General features: G+C 54.3%; 1 protein-coding gene across 1 annotated transcript in view; it reads right to left on the bottom strand.

Moving 5' to 3' along the window:
• The window catches only part of LOC140430066 (serine protease inhibitor Kazal-type 1-like), a 152,065-nt gene that overhangs the window by 2,713 nt on the left and 122,968 nt on the right, over positions 1-26,384 (bottom strand). Inside the window, exon 4 of the mRNA XM_072517605.1 lies at positions 13,590-13,699. Within this exon, the coding sequence (XP_072373706.1) occupies positions 13,590-13,699 (110 nt within the window). The remainder of the gene's footprint in view (positions 1-13,589; positions 13,700-26,384) is intronic.

Raw genomic sequence — 26,384 nt, 5'->3', positions numbered from 1 at the left:
GTGTGCTGTCCTCCCAGATCCGCCAGCGATTGCTGGAAAAAGACACCCTCAGCCTCAAGGAGGCACGGGCCCTTGCCGGCTCTTTGGACGTGGCCTCCAGAAATTCCCGTGCTTACGTTCCCGACCGCGCGGCAGCCTCCTGGGCAGCGTGGAACCCCTCCGCAGCCGACCCCGAGACATCCCCCATCCCCCCACAAGTTTGTGCTGCAAGGCGGCCTGGCAAGCCCGGGGGGCCCCGCTGCTACTTTTGCGGGCAGGCCAAGCACCCCCGCCAGCGCTGCCCGGCCCGCGGATCCACCTGCAAGGGATGCCGTAAATAGGGCCATTTCGTTGTGGTATGCCAGGCCCGTGCGTTTGCCGCGGTCTCCGGCGGCAAATGCGGACCGCCACCACCAACCTCTCCACGGTCCCCGTGCGGCCAGTGGGCACCGCCATCTTCCTACTCCAGGGCCACGTGCGGCCCCCGGGCGCCGCCATCTTGTCCCGCGGACACAACGTTAGATTTTGTGCACCCCCAGCCATGTGCGACCAATGGGAGCCGCCATCTTGGATGGACTCCCAGGACCCCAGCTCGGCTGACCACACACCGTCCGAAGAGAACACTCAACTGCTGCGATTAGCCTCGGTGACCCTGGATCAGTCCCGGCCTCGAACACTCTCAACTGCTACGATTGTACTTATCAACGGGCACGAGACGTCCTGCTTAATCGACTCTGGGAGCACGGAGAGCTTCATACACCCCGACACGGTAAGGCGCTGTTCTCTCCTCGTCCACCCCATTAATCAAAAAATCTCCCTGGCCTCCGGTTCCCACTCAGTAGAGATAAAGGGGTTTTGTGTAGCAAACCTCACAGTCCAGGGAAGGGAGTTTAAAAATTACCGGCGCTACGTCCTTCCCCACCTCTGCGCGGCCACACTCCTAGGTTTAGACTTGCAGTGTAACCTCCAAAGTCTAACTTTCAAATTCGGCGGCCCTATACCCCCCCTCACTGTCTGCGGCCTCGCGACCCTCAAGGTCCATCCGCCTTCCCTGTTTGCGAACCTCACCCCGGATTGCAAACCTGCCGCCACCAGGAGCAGATGGTACAGTGCCCAGGATCGGATCTTTCTTAGGTCAGAGGTCCAAAGGCTACTGAGGGAAGGAGTCATTGAAGCTAGCAACAGTCCCTGGAGAGCTCAAGTAGTGGTGGTAAAGACCGGGGAGAAGCATAGAATGGTCATTGACTACAGTCAGACCATCAACAGGTTTACGCAGCTAGACGCGTACCCTCTCCCCCATATAGCCGACCTGGTAAACAGGATTGTGCATTACAAGGTCTTCTCCACGGTGGATATTAAGTCCACCTACCACCAGCTCCCCATCCGCACTAGTGACCGCAAATACACTGCCTTCGAGGCAGATGGGCGGCTCTATTACTTCTTAAGGGTTCCCTTCGGTGTCACCAACGGGGTCCCGGTCTTCCAGCGCGAGATGGACCGAATGGTTGACCAGTACGGTTTACGGGCAACATTCCCGTATCTCGATAATGTCACCATCTGCGGCAACGACCAGCAGAACCACGACACCAACCTCCGAAAATTCCTCCAGACCACAAAGATCCTTAACCTTACATACAACAAGGATAAATGCGTGATTAGCACCAACCGCCTAGCCATCCTCGGCTACGTAGTGCAAAATGGAGTTATAGGCCCCGACCCTGAGCCCATGCGCTCCCTTATGGAGTTCCCCCTCCCTCACTGCTCCAAGGCCCTGAAGCGCTGCCTAGGGTTTTTCAGTTACTATGCCCAGTGGGTCCCCAACTATGCGGACAAGGCATGTCCTCTGATCCAATCCCCTGTCGATAGAGGCCCGCCAGGTCTTCAGCCGCATCAAAATGGACATTGCAAAGGCCACGATGCACGCCATCGACGGGTCCCTCCCCTTCCAGGTCGAGAGCGACGCGTCTGACATAGCTCTGGCGGCCACCCTCAACCAAGCGGGCAGACCCGTGGCCTTCTTCTCACGTACCCTCCATGCGTCCGAAATCCGCCACTCCTCGGTCAAGAAGGAGGCCCAGGCCATAGTAGAAGCTGTGCGACACTGAAGGCATTACCTGGCCAGCAGGAGATTCACTCTCCTCACTGACCAATGGTCGGTTGCTTTCATGTTCGATAATGCACAGCGGGGCAAGATAAAAAACGATAAGATCTTGCGGTGGAGGATCGAACTCTCCACTTATAACTACGAGATCTTGTATCGCCCCGGGAAGCTAAACGAGCCTCCTGATGCCCTGTCCCGCGACACATGTGCCACCGTGCAAGTAGACCGCCACCGAGCCCTCCACGAGGACCTGTGCCACCCGGGGGTCACTCGCTTTTTCCACTTTATAAAGACCCGGCACCTGCCCTACTCCATCGAGGAGGTCAGGACAGCCACCAGGGACTGCCAAATCTGCGCGGAGTGCAAACCGCACTTCTACCGGCCAGAAAAAGCGCACCTGATAAAGGCTTCCCATCCCTTTGAACGACTTCAAAGGCCCCCTCCCCTCCACCGACAGCAACACATACTTCCTGAACGTGATTGATGAGTACTCCCGGTTCCCATTCGCCATTCCCTGCCCCGACATGACCGCAGCCACCATCATCAAGGCCCTCCATAGCATCTTTGTACTGTTCGGGTTCCCCGCCTACATACATAGTGATGGGGGGTCCTCCTATATGAGCGGCGAACTGCGTCAATTCCTGCTCAGCAAGGGCATCGCCTCGAGCAGGATGACCACTTACAACCCCCGGGGTAACGGACAGGTAGAGAGGGAAAATGGAACGGTCTGGAAGACCGTCCAACTGGCCCTACGGTCCAGGAATCTCCCGGTCTCCCGCTGGCAGGAAGTCCTCCCGGATGCCCTCTACTCCATCCGGTCACTGCTGTGTACCACGACCAACCAAAAACCTCACGAACGTCTGCTTGTCTTCCCCAGGAAGTCCTCCTCTGGGACCTCGCTCCTGACCTGGCTGGCAGCTCCCGGACCCATCCTGCTCCAAAAACACTTGCGGGCGCGCAAGCCGGACCCGTTGGTCGAGAAGGTCCACCTTCTCCACGCTAACCCCCAGTATGCCTACGTGGCGTACCCCGACGGCCGACAAGATACGGTCTCCCTACGAGACCTGGCGCCCGCTGGAGCCCGACGCACACCCCAGCCACTAGTCCCACTCTCCCTTCCACCAGGGCACCTTACAGGAGGATCGGTCCTTCCGCCAGCCCCGTCTAGGCCCCCCCACCCACCGACACACCCCGCAGGCACTCCCTTCCCAGGTAAACCGTTTTCCCCAACGGCACCGTCTAGGGGTGTCGAAGCTGCCACAGAGATCGAGGCCACGCTCCCGGAGTCACAGATGGCCGAGCCTCCACCGGAGTCACCACCGAAGCTCCGACGATCACAGAGGATGACCAGGGCCCCCGATCGACTGATTGCTTCATGTTAAATTGTAAATTTAAATCATAGATTGTAAATAGTTAATAGAATTGTAAATAGTTACAAAGCGCTGTACGGAAGTATTACGGTACCTCCATAACTAATTCTACCACGTTACCATCATTGTAGTATCAGGCCACCACCCCCGCCGGACTCTTTTTTAACAGGGGGTGAATGTGGTAGTCTGTGTAGAGGTATTACGGTACCTGGTAATGCTGGAACACCATTGGTAGATAGTGTATGCTTCCTATTGGTCAAGCTGTATGGTAGCTCCGCCCTGCTACGTGGGGTATAAGAGCCCGTGCCACCCCAGCAGCCTTCATTCAGTACCTGAGCTGCTGGGGGAAACATCTAGCTTATTAAAGCCTTCAGTTGGACTACAACCTCGCTTTAGTGGTCATTGATCGTGCATCAATTTAATAAGCTAGATTTAAAAGGATGGAGCTCTGAATCAAGTCGGAGTGTCTGCAACTCAGCCCCCACGCGGCGAACTCAGCTGCAACCTTCAAGCACTGGCTGGCGTGTTTTAATGGATATCTCGGAGTGGCCGAAAACACATCCACGGGAGAACAGAAATTGCAAGTCTTGCACTCGAGGTTGAGCCCGGAAATTTACACCCTCATCGAGGAAGCGGACGACTTCGATGCAGCAATGGAGCTGCTAAAAGGACATTATATTCGCCCGGTAAATCAGGTCTACGCCCGACATCTGCTAGCAACGAGGCGACAAATCCCTGGGGAATTGCTGGATGAATTCTACCGTGCGTTCCTGGTGCTGGGGAGAAACTGCAGTTACCCGCAAGTTTCGGCGAGCGACCACACAGAACTTTTGAAATGGGACGCTTTTGTGGCAGGTATGCTGTCCTCCCAAACCCGCCAGCGATTGCTGGAGAAAGACACCCTAGGCCTCAAGGAGGCACGGGCCCTTGCAGGCTCCCTGGATGTGGCCTCCCAAAATGCCCACGCTTACTTCCCCGACCGCGCGGCAGCTCCCTGGGCAGCGTGGAACCCCTCCGCAGCTGACCCCGAGACATCTCCCATCCCCCCACAAGCTGTTGCTGCAAGGTGGCCTGGCAACCCCGGGGGGCCCCGCTGCTACTTTTGCTGGCAGGCCAAACACCCCTGGCAGCGCTGTCCGGCCCACGCATCCACCTGCAAGGGATGCGGGAAAAAGGGCCACTTCGTGGTGGTATGCCAGGCCCGTGCGGTCGCTGCAGTCTCCGGTGGCGAATGCGGACCGCCACCACAACGCCATCTTCCTCCTCCAGGGTCACGTGCAGCCCCCGGGCGCGCCATCATGTCCCGTGGACGCCGCGTGCGATGGATGGGCGCCGCCATTTTGTGCACCCCCCGCCATGTGCAACCAATGGGCTCCGCCATCTTGGATGGACTCCCGGTGGGGTGTCCGGTTAACAGCAGTGTCACCCGGATAGGTGCCGTTCTGGGGCCAGTCACACAGCGCAGCGTAGGGTTCTCTCCTCAGCGTCCAAGTCCTCCAGGAAATGCGTGTGGCCTCTTGCGGGGGAAATGGCGACTTGTTTGTTGCCTGGGGACGGTACCCTCACACCGTTGTCCGGAGCCTCGTGCCTGGCTTTGGTTTCTCACTCGATACTGCCGTCTGTCATCTGGGAACGCTGAGTCGGGGAAAGCTCCATGGTTGCTCCGGGGTGAGTCATGGCGGCAGTTGCGGGCCCTGCGGTGACTCCCAACCCGGGAGGTCGCCGTCACCTCTTTTCTGGTAGTCAGTGGCCGGGGGTCTCGGTGATGCCGAATGTTCAGGATCACCAAACCCTGAAGTTCCTGGAGCCTGCGGTCGGCGTTTTCCTGTGCGAGCGCTATGGCGACGGCCTTGTCAAAGGTCAGGGGGATCTCCATTAACAGCTTCCACTACATCTCCCGATCCCAAAACCCGCAAAGTAGTCCAGCAACGATTCAGCCTGGGTGGCTCCGAACCTGCAGGGGGCAGCGAGTCCCCATAAACAAACAAAGTATTCCCCTATGGACTCCGCTGGCATCTGTGATGCGGTATGGAAACAGTACCGTCAGACCATAATCGGTGGCTGTGGATTCAGGTAACGGTCCACCTGGTCGATCAGCGTGGCGAATGGCAACCCGTCCGGCGTGTGCGGTTAAGTCAAGTTCCTGATTAGTGCATAAGTTGGTCCGCCAACACGGTCAGCGAGATGACGGTATGTCGCTGGCCATTGGTGATGGCATCGTGAGTAAACAAAGTTGAAGTCTTTCAACGTACTGGGCCCAATCGTCCGAGTCGCGTCAAAAGGCTCGAGTTTACCGATGTGTGCTGTGCCTGCCAGTTGGAGAGCGGCCTCTTGAGGTTGTTGACAAATGATTCAAGGTCGCAGGACTAGCCTCTTACAGCAGCTCCACTTTAACCTCATCGCCAATGTTGTAGACGGAGGCAAAGACTCGACGAGAGGCCAGGCTGACAGGGTACAACTCACTTTATTGCACACTAGTCACAATAATTACTCCTCTCCACACTCCACAGGCTCTCCTTCCCTGAACTGCTTCCAGGTCAGGGTTTATATTCTGCGGGAGCTCCTCCAATTAGGAAGGAACTCCTCACGCTAGTCACCTGAGTATCTCACACTCTGAGGTGAGGAGGGGAATCTGTCTCCGAGGTCCTGCTGCTCTGGCTGTAACCCTGCTACCGGACCTGGTGTGTTGTTCTGTATCCTGGCTGCCTTTATTGGACTTTGAAGCTTGGACTACGGCAAGGGTGAATGATGATATGACTGGTTGGATGGAGGAGAAATTGCTTGCAGGGGAAAGAGAGGATATTGTTTGTCTGCCTGCAGTTGCCACGCTTGAGATTCATACTTGTTACTGGCTGCCTTCCTGCTTATCTGCTGGGAGTCGAGATTGGGGGGATTTTGGTTGGCCTGCTACCGGGTTCAAAGTGGTGGAGAATGGACTCACTTTTGCAGTTTTGGACCGGATGGTGTCCGGAGACCGGATATTGGAACTGTGAGAGCAGCAGGGTGTTGGCCCAATTGACTATGTGTGCTGCTTGTACTGATCTTGGTTTTGTCTCATTGTTCGGGGATTGTATGGTTAGTCTTGTATTTTTGTTGTGTATTGTTATTTTGGCTCAGCGGCTAGATGCTCGCCAGTTGCGGCCCTCCTGTTTCTGTGCACTAGGGGTTGATGTGTCCTTCCCGGTGCAAGTGAGGGGGAGGGTTGTCCTCTCTCGCTCTCCTCAACCACGCGCTGCCTGTCATTTTCAGGTGGGCTGAGGTGCTTGGGGTGGCTTCATCAACGATGTGGCCTTTGCTGGAGCCGGGGGTGGGGGTGGGGAGTGTGCAATGGCTTTAGTACTGGCAGCTTTGCCTTGTAATTAATTGTTTGTAGAGTTTCTTGTGGTATTTTGACTTGTTTTTTTTTGTACAGGGTGTTGTCTCCCTCTCTCGTCCGCCACCGTCATGCACCGTATTGATGTGCTCTTTTCTGGTGGTCTGCGCTGCTTCTTTGAGTATCTTTTCACCAATGTGGGATGGGCATCGGTGTCTCCTCTTCGAGTGGTCTGTGCTGTTCATTTTGGCACCTTTCCACCGACATGGGGCTACCATTGGGGCGGGTGGGGGTAGGGGGCTGATGGTGGTGGGTGGTGTGCTGGCTTGAGAGCTGGGTGCTTTTAGCAAATTACTGATTTTTGTGACTGTTCTTCACATGTTGCTGATTCTTTTGTATTCTTGAGTTGTCAATAAACTTAAAATATTTGTAGGAGGGGAAACGGATGCTACACAGTCCTGTCCCTGTAGGGGTCAGAACACTGGCATCCACTGCACTCTGGGGTCGGGAATTCCACAGTTTCATGGCCATTTGAGAGAAGTAATTTCTTCTCATCTCTATTTTAAATCTGCTACCCCTTATCGAAAACTATAACCTCTTATTCTAGGTTATCCCGCAAGAGGCAATGCCTGCTCTACTTCTACTTTGTCAACACCTTTTATCATTCATATACCTCAATTAGATCTCCTCTCATTGTTCTAAACTCCAGACAGTATCGGCCGAAATTGCTCAATCTCTCTTCATAGGACAGACCCCTCATCTCTGGAATCAATCGAGTGAACCTCCTCTGAAGTATTGCAACTCCATCTCTCCTCAAATAAGGGACCAAAACTGTACACAGTACTCGAGGTGCGGTCTCACCAATACTTTGTACAGTTGCAGCAATACTTCCTTACTTTTGTACTCAATCCCTTTAGATATAAAGGCCAGAATTCCATTTGCCTTTCTCATTTTCTGCTGTACCTGCAGCCAGTTTTCTGCGATTCATGCACGAGGACACCCAGATGTTTCTGCACCAGAGTACTCTGAGGTTTCTCTCCATTTCGATAATAAGTTGCCTTTCCATTTTTTCCGACCAATATGGATAACGTCACATTTATCCACATTAAACTGCATCTGCCAACTTTTGGCCCACTTGCCTAACCTATCTGTATCCATTTGTAAATTTCTTATTTCCTCATTGCAACCTGCTATCCCACCTATTTTAGTGTCATCTGCAAATTTGGCTACAGTACCTTCTATCCCTACTTCCAGTCCTTAATGTATATTGGAAATAGTTAGGGCACAAGGACCAAATCTTATGGCACTCCTCTAATTATATCTTGCCAATCAGAAAAAGAACCATTTATCCCGACTCTTTGCCTCTGTCGGTTAACCAGTCTTCCATCCAAGCTAATAAATTACCCCTGATTCCATGTGATCTTACCTTGGATGTTAACCTTTTGTGCGGCTGATGCACGATCAATGACCACTATAGCGAGGTTGTAGTCCAACTGAAGGCTTTAATAAGCTAGCGAAATTCCACCAGTATGTTTATGTGCGGCCGTTCACGGTTTATACCGACCACAAGCCCCTGCTGGGGTTGTTTAAAGAAGATCGGGTGATTACACCGATAGCATCGGCCCGGGTTCTACGGTGGGCCTTGCTGCTGATGGCCTACACGTACACTATGGAGCTTCGCCCGGCACAAGAATCCCGCACGCGGACGCGTTGAGCTGCCTGCCTCTACCCAGGAAGCTTCCAGCTCCCGCACCAGCTGCCGAGGTGATAGCCGTGCTCCATTTCATGGACACTTTGCCAGTAATGGCAGCTCATGTCAGAGAATGGACACAGACCAACCCCGAGCTGTCAAGGGTCTGACATTTGGTCCAATGCGGGTCCCAAAATAGGGCAATGTCAGATGGGCTGAGGACCTACATGCCAAGCTACCTGAACAGGGATGGGCATCCCTGCTGAAAGACCTCCATAACAGGCACCCCGGGGTGGCCAAGGTGAAAATGTTGGCACGCAGCTACGTTTGGTGGCCTGGACTTGATGCAGAGATTGAGCAGGTGGCCTAAAATTGCACCCCATGCCAGGGACACCAGAGGGCTCCACCGGCGACCCCGATGCATCCCTGGGAGTGGCCCGGGAAGTCTTGGTCCCGTCTACATATCGACTTTGCCAGCCCGTTTCGAGGGGGCACATTCCTTATAATAGTGGTTGCCCAGTCGAGGTGGCTGGAAGTACACCAGGTCCCCACGGCGACCACTCAAGTAACAACGACTGAGGGTTATTTTTAGCATGCATGAACTGCCCGAGGTCCTGGTGTCCGACAATGGGGAGGTGTTCACGAGCCAGGAATTTGCTTCGTTCATGACTGCGAATGACATCAGACACGTACAGAGGACCCCATACCACCCAGCCTCCAATGGGCTAGCCGAATGAGCGGTACAAATGTTCAAGAGAGCCATGAGAAATAAGACTTCGGGGTCATAGGAAACACGGTTGGCGAGGTCTCTTTGCAGTTATCGTAAGACGCTAATCATGTGAGAGTACATTTAAGAAATGGATGTTTATCAAATAGCTGTAGTGGATGTACCTTTAAGAAACGGGTGTTTATCAAATAGCTGTCAGTGTGTGGGTGGAACTGAGCTGTGACTCTGCTTTTACTTTTGCTTTGAGCAAAAAGCTGGTGTGTGTCTGTATGTTTTAGTGTCGTTTTCAGAGCGAAGAGCTGCAGTGAAAGCAAGCAGATGTGCATGGATATCTCTACAAGCTAAAGAGTGTTCATTTGGGTGATTTCAAAGTAATACCTGTTTCTGTAGAGAATTTAAACCTGCTGTCTTTCTGTAAAAAGGGTCTTTTTGACTTATGGATGTTGTTAGGAAAGTTATGAAGGGTTACTTATAGAATATTGTAGTGGGGATTATTGGTGTTGATAGTTGTTAAGATGTTTACTGTGTGTTTATAAAGTGTCAACTCGATTCATAAATAAACATGGTTTTGTTTTAAACGTACTTTAGATCTCTGTTGCATCACACCTGTAGAGTGGGCCCTTGTGCTTCCCAAAACCAAAATCTATTAAAAGTTGTGGGTCAGGTGAACTCCATGCTACACTTTGGTGTTCTCTAAACCCTGTCCCATAATATGCCCCATGCCATAACCGGCATCGCACCGGCGGAGTTACGCATCGGGCGCTGAGTCTCGATGCATTTCAGCCTTGTCTTTCCCGACGTCGGGGCAAGTGTCCGTTAGCGGCAGAACCGCTCAGAGACAGACTCTCACCGCCGCCCACGGGCGCGCACCTTCACAACAGGTGACGCGGTTTATGTGAGGAGGTTCAGGGCTGGAGCCACATGGATCGCTGGGACAGTCCTCCACACAACGGGGCCAGTCTCCTACCCGGTCCAGGTGCAGGGGGCAGAGAGATGCCGTCACCTGGACCACTTACGACGATGTGACCAGGAACCACCGGCACGTGGCCTGGAGGCCCCCGCAGGACCCTGTCACCGTCCCCCATACAGCCAAGGAGAAGCCCCGGGACTAGAGGGGAACTTAGACCCCACCTGCCCGTTCTGCCTCCTGTCGAGACGCCAGGGGACGTGTGGCATCCCGTGGAGCTGGACATCGACAGCGTAGATAGCGAGCCGGATTCCGACAAGGACATTGGACCTCCCGGCGACGACACACGGGCACCACTTGTACCAGCAGCCTTACCGGCTGGGCCATGCCAGCTGCGACGTTCTTCGAGGAAGCAGCGGTGCCCGGTACATTACACACCTCTAGGACCGGCTGTAATGCTCCTGGAACTCCACCTGCAATCCAAGCGCCATTCGGCCCATCGTGTTTGCACTGGCCCTTGGAAAGAGCACCCTACTTAAGCCCACGCCTCCAGCCTATCCCAGTAACCCCACCTAACCTTTTTTGGACACTAAGGGCAATTTAGCATGCCCAATCCACCTAACTTGCATATCTTTGTTCTGTGGAAGGAAACCGGAGAATCCGGAGGAAACCCACGCAGACACGGGGAGAACGTGCTGACCCCGCACAGACAGTGACCCAAGCCGGGAATTGAACCTGGGACCCTGGAGCTGTGAAGCAACAGTTCTAACCACTGTGCTACCGTGCCACCCATTCTGTGCGGAGTCTGCACGTTCTCCCTGTGTCTGCGTGGGTTTCCTCCGGGTGCTCCGGTTTCCTCCCACAAGTCGCGAAAGACTTGCTGTAAGGTGAATTGGACATTCTGAATTCTCCCTCAGTGTACCCGAACAGGCGCCGGAATGTGGCAACAAGGAGCTTTTCACAGTAACTTCATTGCAGTGTTAATGTAAGCCGACTTGTGACAATAAAGATTATTTAAAAAAAGAATGGATAGTGGAGAATAAAGTGAGTTGAACCCTGTCACCTGACTTCTCATGGAGTCTTTGCCTGTCTACAACAGCTGGGACATAAATTTGAGAAGAAGGTAGTCATATTTTTAAGTAGTAATGGATTGAAGAGTTATGGAGAATGAGTAGGAAAGTGGAGTGGAAGCCAAGAGAAGATCAGCCATGATGGTATTGAAAGGCAGAGTGGGGTCGAGAGTCTGAATTGCCCAGCCTAGCCCACCTGTGAGTTCAGGCCCACAGGAGTCCTGCTCCCAGTTCTTATGTTCTTACTAATGTCCTTTAACATGCATTGAAGGAAGGGCTGGCTGAGCAAGTTCAGTCATTCCCCATAGAGTGATGGGTACAACCCTGGACACGAACATGAATATTCCATAAAGAATGAACAAAGCAACACAACATTGTGGAAGAAACAACAAAGAAAATGTCCCTAAATCTTCTGTAACCAGCAGTGCCAGCCGACCACGTTTAACTCGCTGACTAAGTAAGTCTCGACAAACAACATTGATCCACTCATGAATAAGGTGACATCCATGTAACGTGAAATATTTACAAAAGAAATTTACTTTTGAAAACCATTTTTGTGCTCTCAGGTCTGATGTCAATGGTGTTAGACAGGAAGGTTGGGTCATGATGCAGAGCTTGTTTGTCCAGGGCCAGCCTGAAGCTGCAACATTGTCAGCTGATGCCAGGTTTCACCAATTAAAAGCTAGGTCTATCCTACCCGTGGACAGAGCACATACAGAGATGGTCTGACATATTCTGCGTGGTATGATTCTGTGGGTATAACTATGTCAGGCTGTTGTTTGACTAATCTGTGAGGTAGCCTTCCCAATGTTGGTAAGGTCCCCAGATATTAGTCAATAAGGCTTTGCAGGGTCAACAGGGCTGAGTTTGCTGTTGTCATTTCAGGTGCCTAGGGGGATGGAGTGTGGTCTGTCTGGTTTCTTTCCTTATTGACTTTCTAGTCAGTTGATATATCTGAGTGGCTTGCCAGGCTATTTCAGAGAGCAGTTAAGAGTCAGTCACATTGCTGTGGGTCTAGACTCCATGTAGGCTCGGCGAGGCCTGACAGGGGAGGCAGATTTATTTCCCCAAAGGGCATTAGTGAATCAGATGGGTTTTTCCAGTAACAGTGGCCCAATGAACACCATTAGATTTTTAATTCCAGATTGTTTGAAGTCAATTTCAATCTGCTGTGGTGGGATTTGAATCCGGGCCTCCAGAACATTACTCCGGATCTTTGGATTACTGGTCCGGTTACAATACCACTCTGCCACTAACTTTCCCAGAGTCCCCAAGTGTAATATATCCAGAATAATGGCAATGTTACAACTCCTGAAGAGACAAATAACTTTTAAAATGATATGTGAATTTCTAGTAACTGACTGCAATGGATCACAAAACAAGATTACAAAGAGAAAAGCAACTTTGACTAAAGACTATCTTTTAGGCGTATGTACTCTAAATGACAGAAATGTTTCCTCCTGTGACTTTACACAACCAACAGTCCCACTCCATGGTTCAACTTTACTCTGTCCTTTAAGTGAACACTTCATCCTCTCAGAACCTGTTCAAAGCTATTCTCCATTCCTAATGGCTTCCTTTTTTATTCCTTTCCCAGCAGGGTAACGTCTAATCCCAGATCTGACTTGCTGTAAGGGTTCTACTGGACATTCCTCATCTCTAACCCATGTTAGCTGAATCTTCCAGCCTCCTTTAAATCCTCACCAACTCAATCTCTTCAATCTGAGCATGAGCTCCCACCAGCATTCATTGTGGTGAAAATTAAGGTCAGCATTTGCTCTGCTTCATGTATAGGACTGGCTGCCTGAGTTTTCCTGCTCTCTCTCTCAGATTCTTGCAGACTGATTTCTGTCTGTGAGGGTCAGTGATATTGTAGCAAACCCTCTAACCTGATATTACAATGGTTTGTTATGGATTCTCAAACCCTATCTCCATGACAATGTGAATCACATGGCCCTTGTATCCAGGTAAAATGGTAATTAGCTATCCTCTAGACTCCCAACATAATTCTGCCTTGGGCAGTTTATCGCCAGTTTAAAGTATAACCATTTACAAAACCGGATATTCCGAACACCACCCTTTGAGACTTGGGGACGAATAGTCTTGCACAGTTAGCCTGCATTCTCTTGCCAATTTGCACATCTTGCATCTTCTGAGCAAGTGTCTTGACTTCAGCCTTTCTTGTCCCCAAAGCAAGCCACCCTGACAAAATTCAGAGCAGCTCACATGACCTCCTTCATTCCTTCACATTTATCTTTAATTAAAGGCACAGTCCCAATATGTAACAACCTTCTAAACATTGCATGTTAACATTCAGGAAAAAAATCCTCCAGTTTGTGGTGATATGGACAGCCCCATTTTACAAATCCTAAAATATTCAAGGGCATCAAGTTTCTATTTTTACAAGAAGAGTATCAAGAATGTGGTTATACCTTCTGTGTTGACACAAATAGCACACATTCTGGTAAGTAATGTCATCCGTTCCACAGACTGGAACTTGATCTGTGTTACATGGAACAATGCTGTCGAAATCACAGTTTGGCTGGAATATCAAACAGAATCATTTGTGATGATTGATTATTTTGAAGCAGAATTGTTCATCAATGGACAGTAATAAAGGTTTTCCAGTGTTGATACTGAAATATAGACACTTGATAATTTCAGAGTGAAACATTGACTCTATCGCAGAATAGAGAGGGAGCTACAGGCACTCTCAAATGGAAAATGAAAAACAAGGGGCGGGATTCTCCGCGGACTGGTGGGATGGGCCACTCCAGTGCCGAGGAAATCTCCACACCTTCAGAGGTTAGGCCGGAGCCAGAGTGTTTTGCGCCGCACCGGCCGGCGCGGAAGGGCCTCTGCCAGCCAGCGCGCGTTGACGCACGAGCGGGAGCGCCAGCGTGTTCTGGCGTAATCCCAGCACATACGCAGGGGGGTTCTTCTCCGCACCGGCCATTGTGGAGGTCCAAAGCAGCCGGTGCGGAGGGAAGGAGTGCCCTCACGGCACAGATCCACCCGCGGATCGGTGGGCCCCGATCGCGGCCAGGCCGCCGTGGGGGCACCCCCCAAGGCCAGATCCCCCCCCCCCCCCGAGGACTCTGCAGGCCGCCTGTGGAGCTAGGTCATGCTTTGATTTACGCGGTTGGGACCGGCCGAAAACGGACGGACACTCGGACTATCGCGGGCCGGAGAACTGCCGGGAGGGGCCGCTGACCGGCGCGACAAGATTTCCGTTCCCACCGAAAAAACGGCGGCGGAGAATTCGGCAGCCAGTGGGGACAGGATTCATGCAGCCCCCTCCGGCGATTCTCCGAACCGGCGGTGGGGGGGGGGGGGTTCGGAGAATCCCGCCCAAGAATTGAGAATGAAATACAGCAAGCAGGATTCTCCGACCCCCCGGCGGATCGGAGAATCCCCGGGAGGTGGCGGGAATCCCTCCCCGCCGCTCCGACGCCGGCTGCCCTATCTCCGGCCCGCAAAAAAGCACGCCGATGGGAATCGCGCAGCGCGCCTTGCGGTATGGAGAGAATCGGCGCAACGGGGCTGCTGCAAATCTCCAGCCCGGATTGGCTGAAGTCCCCCCGACATGACCACAGGTCACACCGACGTAAATCAAAGTAGGTTTTAAATGGTGTCAACCAGTCGTGCTGGCTGACGCCGGCGAGCGAGGAGGTAACGGTCGGCATGGGGCGGCCACCGCAGAGGAGACGGCACGGCCGTGGGTGGGGAGGGGGTTGCGGGTGCCAGTGGAGGATGCTCCCCAGGGCCGGAGGTGCGTGCCGGTGAACGGGGCCAGTTCCGGGAGTGGGGGGGTGGCATGGGGTCGGGAGGGGATCAGTGGTGCCTGTGATGGGAGCGCCGGGGATGGGAGCGCCAGCAAAGGGATCGGGGTGCCGTGGAGGGGATCAGGTGCCAGGGATCGGGGTGCCGGGGAGAGGATCGGGGTGCCGGAGTTCGGGGTGCCGGTGAGACGATCGGGGTGCCGGGGATCGGGGTGCCGGGGAGGGGATCGGGTGCCGGGGATCGGGGTGGCCGGGGATCGGGGTGCCGGGGAGGGGATCGGGGTGCCGGGGAGGGGATCGGGGTGCTGGGGAGGGGATCGGGTGCTGGGGAGAGGTTTGGGTGCCAGGGAGGGGATTGGGTGCCAGGGGGGGATCGGGGTGGCCGGGGATCGGGGTTGGGGATCGGGGTGTCGGGGAGGGGATCTGGGTGCCGGGGAGGGGATCGGGGTGGCCGGGGATCAGGGTGCCGGGGAGGGGATCGGGGTGGCCGGGGATCGGGGTGCCAGGGAGGGGATCGGGTGCCGGGGATCGGGGTGGCTGGGGAGGGGATCAGGGTGCCAGGGAGGGGATTGGGTGCTGGGGATGGGATCGGGGAGGGCATCGGGATTGCCGGGGAGGGGATCGGGGTGCCAGGGAGGGGATTGGGTGCAGGGGAGGGGATCGGGGAGGGGATCAGGATTGCTGGGGAGAGGATCAGGGTGCCACGGAGATGATCGGGTGCCAGGGAGATGATCGGGTGCCGCGGAGGGGATCGGGGTGCCGGGGAGGGGATCGGGTTCCGGGGATCAGGGTGCTGGAGAGGGGATCGGGTGCTGGGGAGGGGATCGGGGTGCCGGGGAGGGGATCGGGTGCTGAGGATCGGGGTGCCGGAGAGGGGATCGGGTGCCGGGGAGGGGATCTGGTTGCCGGGGAGGGGAACCGGTGCTGAGGATCGGGGTGCTGGGGAGGGGATCGGGGTGCCGGAAGTGGGGATCGGGGAGGGGATCGGGATTGCCGGGGATCAGGGTTGCCGGGGATCGGCGTTGCCGGGGAGGGGATCGGGGTTGCCGGGGATCGGGAGGGGATCGGGTTTGCCGGGGATCAGGATTGCCGGGGATCGGGGTGCCGTGAAGGGGATTGGGATGCCGGAGAAGGGATTGTGGCCCGGGGAAGGGATCGGGGGTGCCGGGTAGGGGAGTGCCGGGGAGGAGATCGGGGGTGCCGGGGATCGGGTGTCCCAGGGTGGGACTGCCGGGGAGGGGGTCAGGGGGTGCCAGGGAGGGGAGTGCCAGGGAGGGCATCGGGGGTGCCGGGGATCGGAGTGCCGGGGATGGGGGCTGTTGCCTGGCCAGGTGCCAGCTGGCATCAGTGGCAACCATGCAGCCCATGGCACCTGGCTGCGGAGGGGGGTATGGGCAATGATGGCATGTCGTCTATCCCCACCCCCTGCAGACCGTTATGTTTGGGCAAACCGAGCGATGTTGGCCGCCGTAGCCGGGGCCGCTCGTCCACATGTTGCCCTATGGGAGCTGGAGCAGGGACATGCAAGGGAGGTGGCCTCACCCACCACTCTCACCCTGCCCACCACCGCATTAGCATCATGCACACCACCCCTCCATTGCACATCCACCTGCGGCACAACGGGCCGGGCTCACACGGTCGCCGGTGGAAGCAGGTCTATTGCAGGCCATGGAGGATGATGACAACCCGCTCTGCGATGAGCTCCAGGCTCTACATCATTGGACAATGTCTGACCCATGGCCACAGTAACACCCTCCACCTGGGAGGTCCCTGCATGCGGCCTGGACACTGCAGTGCACGTACCCGTCGTCTGCCCGGGGGGATGGCGAGGGCAACCCGGGGAGGGGGGGGTACACTCACCTGAGCCCGACATCCTATCACCCCTCACACACACACTGGCGCTCATCCCGCACCCCACACCACACAGAGCATGGAGGCTTCTGAGGGTGTGAAAGTGATTATAATGACAAACAGTTCATACACGTGCCCTAGCCTCTGTCGTGTTAGGTACACTGGTCTAACACTGGCTGCAACTGGATGCAGCTTAGATCAGAAAGATACTCCAGACCTTGAAGTTAGTTCAATCAGGTTTATTGAACTAATAGCACAGTTAGCACAGTTCTCTGTGAGTTCGACTCTCTGCTAACCTAGGTGTGGATACTCTGTCTGACTGAACCAGACTAGCTCTTAGCCACGTGGTGGAGGTGTGAGATTGTAACAACACCCTTGACTGACTCTCGAGATGCTCATCAGTGGAAAGAGGCGGAGTGTGAGTGCCTCGTGTCTTTTATAGTCAGATCCCACCCCTGAGTGTCCTGCCTGCTTATTGGTCATGTGCTGTTCTCTGTATCCATTAGCTGCTTGTCTGTATATCATTATATGTGTGTCTGTATATCATGACATCTCCCTTTTTTTAAATGTTTGGATGACATATGTGAACGTATTTACAAGAATAGGCCAATATTACCATATATACATGCAGTGGATGTGAACATATGTACATGTGAAAACAGCTGTCCAATGCGAGAACACAGAACATAGCAAACAGAACAAATGTTCATAAGTCCAGTCTCTGTGGTTTGCGTCTGATCCTGGTCGACCGCCGGAGAGGTGGTGGTGGGGACGACAGCGCCTTGATGTGCGGGATTGAAGCCTGACTGGTAGCCTCGTGAGTCGAGGTATCAGGAGGTGGCAAAACAACAGAAGGAAATGGAAAAGAATGTGGTTGCGGGTAGGCAACTTTGCGCAGTGCCCGTCTGTTTCGTGGCACAACAGAAGCATCAGCCAGACGTACAACATACGAGCGGGGGGCAGCCTGTCGTACAACGACAGCTGGAGCTGACCAGCCTCCATCAGAGATCTTGACCCGAACAGTGTCTGACGGGGATAACACGGGCAAATCGGTGGCATGAGCACCATAGCCCTGTTTCTGCCGGTCTCGGAGTAGCTGCACCTTCTGCAGCACCGGGAGGTGATCCGGGTTGGGCACGTGTATGGCTGGAAGTGTCGTTCGCAGGTCCCTGTTCATCAGGAGTTGAGCCGGCGACATGCCAGTGGACAGTGGGGTCGCCCTGTATGCAAGCAGCGCAAGGTGAATGTCTGGCACAGAATCCGTGGCCTTGCAGATGAGTTGCTTCACTATGTGCACCCCTTTGTCAAATTTTCCGTTTGACTGCGGATAGTGTGGGCTGGAAGTGACGTGTTTGAACTGATACAACTGGGCAAACAGAGACCATTCATGGCTGCTGAAGCACGGGCCATTGTCACTCATGACAGTGAGTGGGATACCATGCCTGGAGAACGTCTCCTTACAGGCCTTGATGACGGTCCGAGATGTGAGGTCTGAGAGTTTCACGACTTCAGGGTAATTGGAAAAGTAATCAATGATTAACACGTAATCACGACCATTTGCATGAAAGACGTCGATGACAATCTTGGACCACGGAGAGGTTTCGATTTCATGCTGCTGAAGTGTCTCCTTACTCTGCGCTGGCTGGAAGCGTTGACAGGTCGCACAGTTAAGGACCATGTTCGCAATGTCCTGGCTGATCCTGGGCCAGTCGACAGCCTGCCTGGCTCTGCATCTGCACTTTTCCACACCCAGGTGGCCCTCATGGATTTGACGGAGCACCAAGCTCTGGAGACTGTGTGGAATTACAATCCGGTCCAGTTTGAGGGGGATACCATCAACCACCGTCAGGTCGTCCTTTACATTGAAAAATTGAGGATACTGCCCTTTCTGCCAGCCATTGGCTAGGTGTTGCATAACATGCTGCAAGAGGGGGTCTTTGGCTGACTCGTCACGGATCGAATCACCTTCTCATCAGATGCCGGGAGGGTGCTAGCACACAGCTGCACCTGTGACTCACCCTGTGACTCAATTTGCCGGATGACATTCAGTGGTTCACTCGGCACAGTGATGGAGCGGGACAGTGTATCGTCAATGATGAGCTCCTTGCCAGGCGTGTAGACCAGGTCAAAGTCGTACCTTCTGAGTTTGAGGAGGATGCGCTGCAACCGAGGTGTCATGTCATTAAGGTCCTTGTGGATAATGTGGACTAGGGGCCTGTGATCCGTTTCGACTGTGAATGTCGGCAGGCCGTAGACATAGTCGTGAAACTTGAGAATGCCAGTGAGAAGGCCCAGGCATTCCTTCTCGATTTGTGCATACCTTTGTTCGGTGGGCATCATTGCCCTTGATGCGAGGGAACCGGTGCCCAGGATGATGTGTCTTCGCATTGCAGCAGGACCGCACCGATGCCATCCTGGCTCGCATCTGTCGAGATTTTTATTTCCCTACCTGGGTCGAAAATGCCAATACGGGTGCAGTGGTGAGCTTGGCTTTCAGCTCCAACCACTCTGCCTGATGGGCCACCTTCCACTCGAAGGCAGTGGACTTCTTCACTAGGTTTCGTAGGGCCGTGGGGTGTGAGGCCATGTTTGGGATGAACTTGCCCAGAAAATTGACCATGCCCAGGAAGCGCAATACCGCCTTCTTGTCTTCCGGAACCTTCATGACTGCGATGGCCTTGACCTTGTCTGTGTCGGGGCACACGCCCTGCTGAGAGATCTGGTCTCCTAGGAACTTGAGTGTCGACATGCCAAAGCAACATTTGGCCCTGTTCAGCTTCAGGCCATTGGCATGGACATGGGGGAATACCTGCTGGACACAGGAAACATGATCCTCGCGGGTTGTGGACCATATGATGACGTCGTCCACGTACACACAAACCCCTTCGATGCCCTCCATCATCTGCTCCATGATGCTATGAAATATCTCCGATGCCGAGATGATGCCGAAAGGCATACGGTTATAGCAGTACCTGCCAAACGGTGTGTTGAAGGTGCAGAGCCTTCTGCTGGACTCATCCAGCTGGTTTTGCCAGAATCGATGTGACGCATCTAACTTCGTGAAAACCGTGCATGTGCCATCTCACTAGTGAGTTCCTCCCGCTTCGGGATGGGGTAGTGTTCACGCATTACATTCTGGTTGAGATCCTTGGGATCAATGCAGGTGCGCAGGTCTCCATCGGGCTGACCCAGTCAGTCGGTTCGGTTACCCTGGAAATGATCCCCTGCTGCTGCAGCTCCTTGAGCTGTTCCTTCAGGCGCTCCTTCAGCGGAGCCGGGACACAGCATGGTGCATGGACCACTGGCTTGGCATCAGGTCGCAGTGGGATCTTGTACCGATATGGCAAGGTGCCCATCCCGTCAAACACATCTGGATACTGAGCGATGATGTTGTCAATGACAGCTTGAAGATCCACATTGGAGGATGTCGTTGAATAAACCCGCTGCACCAGGTTTAGCATTTTGCAGCCATGGTTGCCCAGTAGGGATGCCCTGTCCGGCTTGACAATTTCAAACCTCAGCCGTGCATGGGTACTCCGGTTGGAGACGAGTAAATGGCAGGACCCCAGAGCCGGGATGGCATTACCGTTATAGTCCAGGAGCTGGCAGGCTGCTGGAAGGACCTTGGGGGGCTTCTTGATGCATTTGAAGTCTGCCTGTGAGAGGAGGTTGGCAGAAGCAACTGTGTCCAGCTTGAACTGGATGGAGCAGCGGTTGACCTGCATCACCGCACGCCATTCGTCCTCCGGATCCGCAGCGGGGATGGACTGAATGCGAGATGAGTTAGATGTGGCATGTTCACGTGTAGTAATGATGCCCACTCGGTAGGCGGACTCCAGGCACTCGTCCTCTGGATCCGTTGTACTGCCAGGATCAGAATCCTGTAATCATCGTTGCACATTCTGGACGCGTCATCGTCGGAATTGGGAGCGCTGACCTCTAACTGGAGGTGTAGACCTGCACAAGGCTGCATAGTGTCCAGGCTTCCCGCAGTTTAAACATCGCCTGCCTCTTGCAGGGCAGTGCCCCTTTAATTGGGCGTTGCCACAGTGCGGGCACGTCATGATGTCGGCGTCGTGACGCGGTGTACGTCATCGCACATGCGCAGTGCGGTCGGCAGACGTCTGCACCTGCGCAGTGTGGGTGTCGGCCGCTTCGTTATCCCGTTCGCATCGCGCATGCGTGGGGCTCCGGGAAAAGCGCGCGAGATGGCCGCTGTCTTCAATGCTGAGGCGCTGCATCCGGGAGATGGCCTGCACACTCTGCCTTGTGGGAGGCAAGTGTCTCATTCTCAACCGATTTGTATTGGGAATACCGATTTTTTTGCGTGTTCATGCACTGTACATGTTTCAATCGCGACTGGCAGGGTCATATGCTTGATTTTTAAGAGCTGCTCTCAGAGGATCAGAGTGAACTCCAAACATGATTTGGTCTCTGATCATGGAGTCAGCAATATCACAAAAGTTGCAGGACAGCGCTAGTAGGCGGAGGCTAATTAAGAAGGCATTGAAAGATTCATCTTCACCTTGAAGACGTTGTTTGAATATGTAGCGCTGGAAGATTTCATTGGTGTCCACTTCACAGTGACTATCGAACTTGTCCAGGATGGTCTGAAACGTTGTCTTGTCCTGGCCTTCGGTGAAGTTAAACGAGTTGAAGAGTTCGATGGCTTGATCACCGCTGTTGAGAGGAGAAGCGCGATCTTTCTTGCATCAGATGCACCCTCGAGGTCTGAGGCTTCGATGTACAGCAGAAATCTTTGCTTGAATATCCGCCAGTTGGCACTGAGATTGCCGGAGGTCCTGAGCTGGTGAGGAGCCTGAATCTTCTCCATGGTGCCGGGATACATTTGCTGGTCGTCACGGAGCGGACTGAGGTAAGCCACCTTAAATTTGTAGTCCCCTGATGTCATGTCGTGTTAGGTACACTGGTCTAACACTGGCTGCAACTGGATGCAGCTTAGATCAGAAAGATACTCCAGACCTTGAAGTTAGTTCAATCAGGTTTATTCAACTAATAGCACAGTTAGCACAGTTCTCTGTGAGTTCAGCTCTCTGCTACCTTAAGTGTGGTTACTCTGTCTGACTGAACCAGACTAGCTCTTAGCCACGTGGTGGAGGTGTGAGATTGTAACAATATCCTTGACAGTGGAAAGAGGCGGAGTGTAAGTGCCTCGTGTCTTTTATAGTGAGATCCCACCCCTGAGTGTCCTGCCTGCTTATTGGTCATGTCCTGTTCTCTGTGTCCATTAGCTGCTTGTCTATATATCATTATGTGTGTGTCTGCATATCATGACAGCCCCCATAAATAATGTGTGCCCTGCACCCATGCCAACTTACTCAGTGTCTAATTTTTTGGCCTTTCGGGCGTTATCACTACGCCTAGGTAGTTCCCCAGACGGTACAGCAGAACTGGAGGTTGATTGCTGTGATTCCTGCCCTGTGACGAGGGTCCCCTTTGGTGGCCGTTTCCTGGGGCGGCCGGTTTGGATGGGCCAGGCTGCGCCTCGGGCGAGCGGGATGGCGAGCTGCCAGCCTGTCCTGCCCGTTGGCCACCAGATGCACCTGGGACGGAAGGGGGGGGGAGTCCGAGGTGTCGCGGTGTTCCGGGACCTCCCCTGCAGGGGGAGCCGGAATGGGCCCCAGCATCCCATCCTCTCTCGGGGTGCCCAATGGCCCCGAGCCTCTCCATGGGTTGGGGGTACGAATGAATCCAGCAGCCGACGCACCCTCGGCACCTGGCGCTGCCAGTCCTGGAGGCCCGCCCTGGTATCAACGAGGGTCTGCAAGTTTGCAGCCATGGAGTTCAGGGAGATGGCCACCCCTGTCTGTGTCTGGGCGACGCCGGGCAGCACCTGTGCAATGGTGCCGATGCCCTCAGCAATGGCCTGCAGAGACTGGGCCATGGCCTGCAGAGACTGGGCTATGGCCTGCTGAGACTGGGCCATGGCCTGCAGAGACTGGGCCATGGCCTGCAGAGACTGGGCTATGGCCTGCTGAGACTGGGCCACGGCCTGCAGAGACTGGGCCATGGCCTGCTGAGACTGGGCAACGGCCTGCAGAGACTGGGCCATGGCCTGCTGAGACTGGGCCACGGCCTGCAGAGACTGGGCCATTGCCTGCTGAGACTGGGCAACGGCCTGCAGAGACTGGGCCATGGCCTGCAGAGACTGGGCCATTGCCTGCTGAGACTGGGCCACGGCCTGCAGAGACTGGGCCACGGCCTGCAGAGACTGGGCCATGGCCTGCAGAGACTGGGCTATGGCCTGCTGAGACTGGGCCATGGCCTGCAGAGACTGGGCCATGGCCTGCAGAGACTGGGCTATGGCCTGCTGAGACTGGGCCACGGCCTGCAGAGACTGGGCCATGGCCTGCTGAGACTGGGCAACGGCCTGCAGAGACTGGGCCATGGCCTGCTGAGACTGGGCCACGGCCTGCAGAGACTGGGCCATTGCCTGCTGAGACTGGGCAACGGCCTGCAGAGACTGGGCCATGGCCTGCTGAGACTGGGCCACGGCCTGCAGAGACTGGGCCATGGCCTGCAGAGACTGGGCTATGGCCTGCTGAGATTGGGCCACGGCCTGCAGAGACTGGGCCATGGCCTGCTGAGACTGGGCCATGGCCTGCAGAGACTGGGCCATGGCCTGCTGAGACTGGGCCACGGCCTGCAGAGACTGGGCCATGGCCTGCTGAGACTGGGCTACGGCCTGCAGAGACTGGGCCATGGTCTGCTGAGACTGGGCCACGGCCTGCAGAGACTGGGCCATTGCCTGCTGAGACTGGGCAACGGCCTGCAGAGACTGGGCTATGGCCTGTTGAGACTGGGCCACGGCGTTGAGCGCCTCTGCGATCTGCAGCTGGCTCTGGCTCATGGCTTCCTGTGAGAAGGCAGCCATGTCCCGGGCCATGGACACCGCATGCACGGAAAGCCCCAGGCCTTGCATACTGCTCCCCATGTCTGACACCGTCGCACCCATTGCCTCCACCACGGATGCCACCCATGCGGTTTCAGCCTGGGTGGCACGCATGACCGGCACTACTCCCTGGTCCTGCAGGCGGGTGGACTCCTCCACCTGCGTCTGCAGCTGCCGCAAGCCGGCCCTCAGCCCCTTCGATCGTCCCTGGGTCCATGACTGCATCGGGTCAATTGGTGGGTGTGGCAACTCCAGGAACCCGGGACCCATCTGGGCAGCAGATGGTTGCTAGGGCCGGGCTGCCCTCCGACTGCCCGGCCCCTCGGCTGCTCCTGCCTCCAACTGCTGTACCGGGACGGCTGTGTGGTGCGCACCAGTAAGTGTACCAGAAGCCTCATCGCTAAAGTGACCAACCGAGGTGAGTGTCTCTGCGATGGTGGAGGGTGTAGGAGATATCGGTGCCGTCATGTCGAGGTCTTCATCGGACCCGAAGTTCTGGGTCCCCTGGGGTGGTGTTTCCTGTCCGCCAGTCCCCTGTCTTTAAGTGTCCTGGGTGGGTGTGTCCTGTGTGTCAGTGTCCTGGGTGGGTGTGTCCTGTGTGTCAGTGTCCTGGGTGGGTGTGTCCTGTGTGTCAGTGTCCTGGGTGGGTGTGTCCTGTATGTCAGTGTCCTGGGTGGGTGTGTCCTGTGTGTCAGTGTCCTGGGTGGGTGTGTCCTGTGTGTCAGTGTCCTGGGTGGGTGTGTCCTCGGGAATGGAGAGAGAAACACAGACACTCCGGAATAGAGAGAGAAACACAGACACTTTGGAATGGAGAGAGAAACACAGACACTCTGGAATGGAGAGTGAAACACAGACACTCTGGAATGGAGAGAGAAACACAGACACTCTAGAATGGAGAGTGAAACACGGACACTCGGGAATGGAGAGAGAAACACAGACACTCTGGAATGGAGAGTGAAACACAGTCAATCTAGAATGGAGAGTGAAACACAGACACTCTGGAATGGAGAGTGAAACAAAGACACTCTGGAATAGAGAGAGAAACACAGACACTCGGGAATGGAGAGTGAAACAAAGACACTCCGGAATAGAGAGAGAAACACAGACACTCTGGAATGGAGAGAGAAACACAGACACTCTGGAATGGAGAGAGAACAGAGACAATCTGGAATGGAGAGTGAAACACAGACACACGGGAATGGAGAGTGAATCACAGACACTCGGGAATGGAGAGTGAAACACAGACACTCTAGAATGGAGAGTGAAACACAGACACTCCAGAATAGAGAGAGAAACACAGACACTTGGGAATGGAGAGTGAAAGAAAGACACTCCAGAATAGAGAGAGAAACACAGACACTCTGGAATGGAGAGTGAAACAAAGACACTCCGGAATAGAGAGAGAAACACAGACACTATAGAATGGAGAGTGAAACACAGACATTCGGGAATGGAGAGTGTAACACAGACACTCTAGAATGGAGAGTGAAACACAGACACTCCGGAATAGAGAGAGAAACACAGACACTCTGGAATGGAGAGTGAAACAAAGACACTCCGGAATAGAGAGAGAAACACAGACACTCTAGAATGGAGAGTGAAACACAGACATTCGGGAATGGAGAGTGAAACACAGACACTCGGGAATGGAGAGTGAAACACAGACACTCTAGAATGGAGAGTGAAACACAGACACTCTGGAATGGAGAGAGAAACACAGACACTCTGGAATGGAGAGTGAAACACAGACACTCTAGAATGGAGAGTGAAACACAGACACTCGGAAATAGAGAGAGAAACACAGACACTCCGGAATAGAGAGAGAAACACAGACACTCTGGAATGGAGAGTGAAACAAAGACACTCCGGAATAGAGAGAGAAACACAGACACTCTAGAATGGAGAGTGAAACACAGACACTCGGGAATGGAGAGAGAAACACAGACACTCTGGAATGGAGAGTGAAACACAGACACTCGGGAATGGAGAGGGAAACACAGACACTCTGGAATGGAGAGTGAAACACAGACACTCGGGAATGGAGAGAGAAACACAGACACTCTGGAATGGAGAGTGAAACACAGACACTCGGGAATGGAGAGAGAAACACAGACACTCTGGAATGGAGAGTGAAACACAGACACTCGGGAATGGAGAGAGAAACACAGACACTCTAGAATGGAGAGTGAAACACAGACACTCGGGAATGGAGAGAGAAACACAGACACTCTGGAATGGAGAGTGAAACACAGACACTCGGGAATGGAGAGAGAAACACAGACACTCTGGAATGGAGAGTGAAACACAGACACTCGGGAATGGAGAGAGAAACACAGACACTCTGGAATGGAGAGTGAAACAAAGGCACTCCGGAATGGAGAGTGAAACACAGACACTCGGGAATGGAGAGAGAAACACAGACACTCTGGAATGGAGAGTGAAACACAGACACTCGGGAATGGAGAGAGAAACACAGACACTCTGGAATGGAGAGAGAAACACAGACAATCGGGAATGGAGAATGAAACACAGACACTCTGAAATGGAGAGTGAAACACAGACACTCGGGAATGGAGAGTGAAATGCAGCCACTCTCGAGTGGAGAGAGAAACACAGACACTCGGAAATGGAGAGAGAAACACAGACACTTGGGAATGGAGAGTGAAACACAGAAACTCTGA

Source organism: Scyliorhinus torazame, chromosome 9, assembly GCF_047496885.1.
Source record: "Scyliorhinus torazame isolate Kashiwa2021f chromosome 9, sScyTor2.1, whole genome shotgun sequence".
NCBI lineage: Eukaryota > Metazoa > Chordata > Chondrichthyes > Carcharhiniformes > Scyliorhinidae > Scyliorhinus > Scyliorhinus torazame.
The sequence above is the reverse complement of the archived record's forward strand: the minus strand, read 5'-3'. Positions and strand labels throughout refer to the sequence as shown.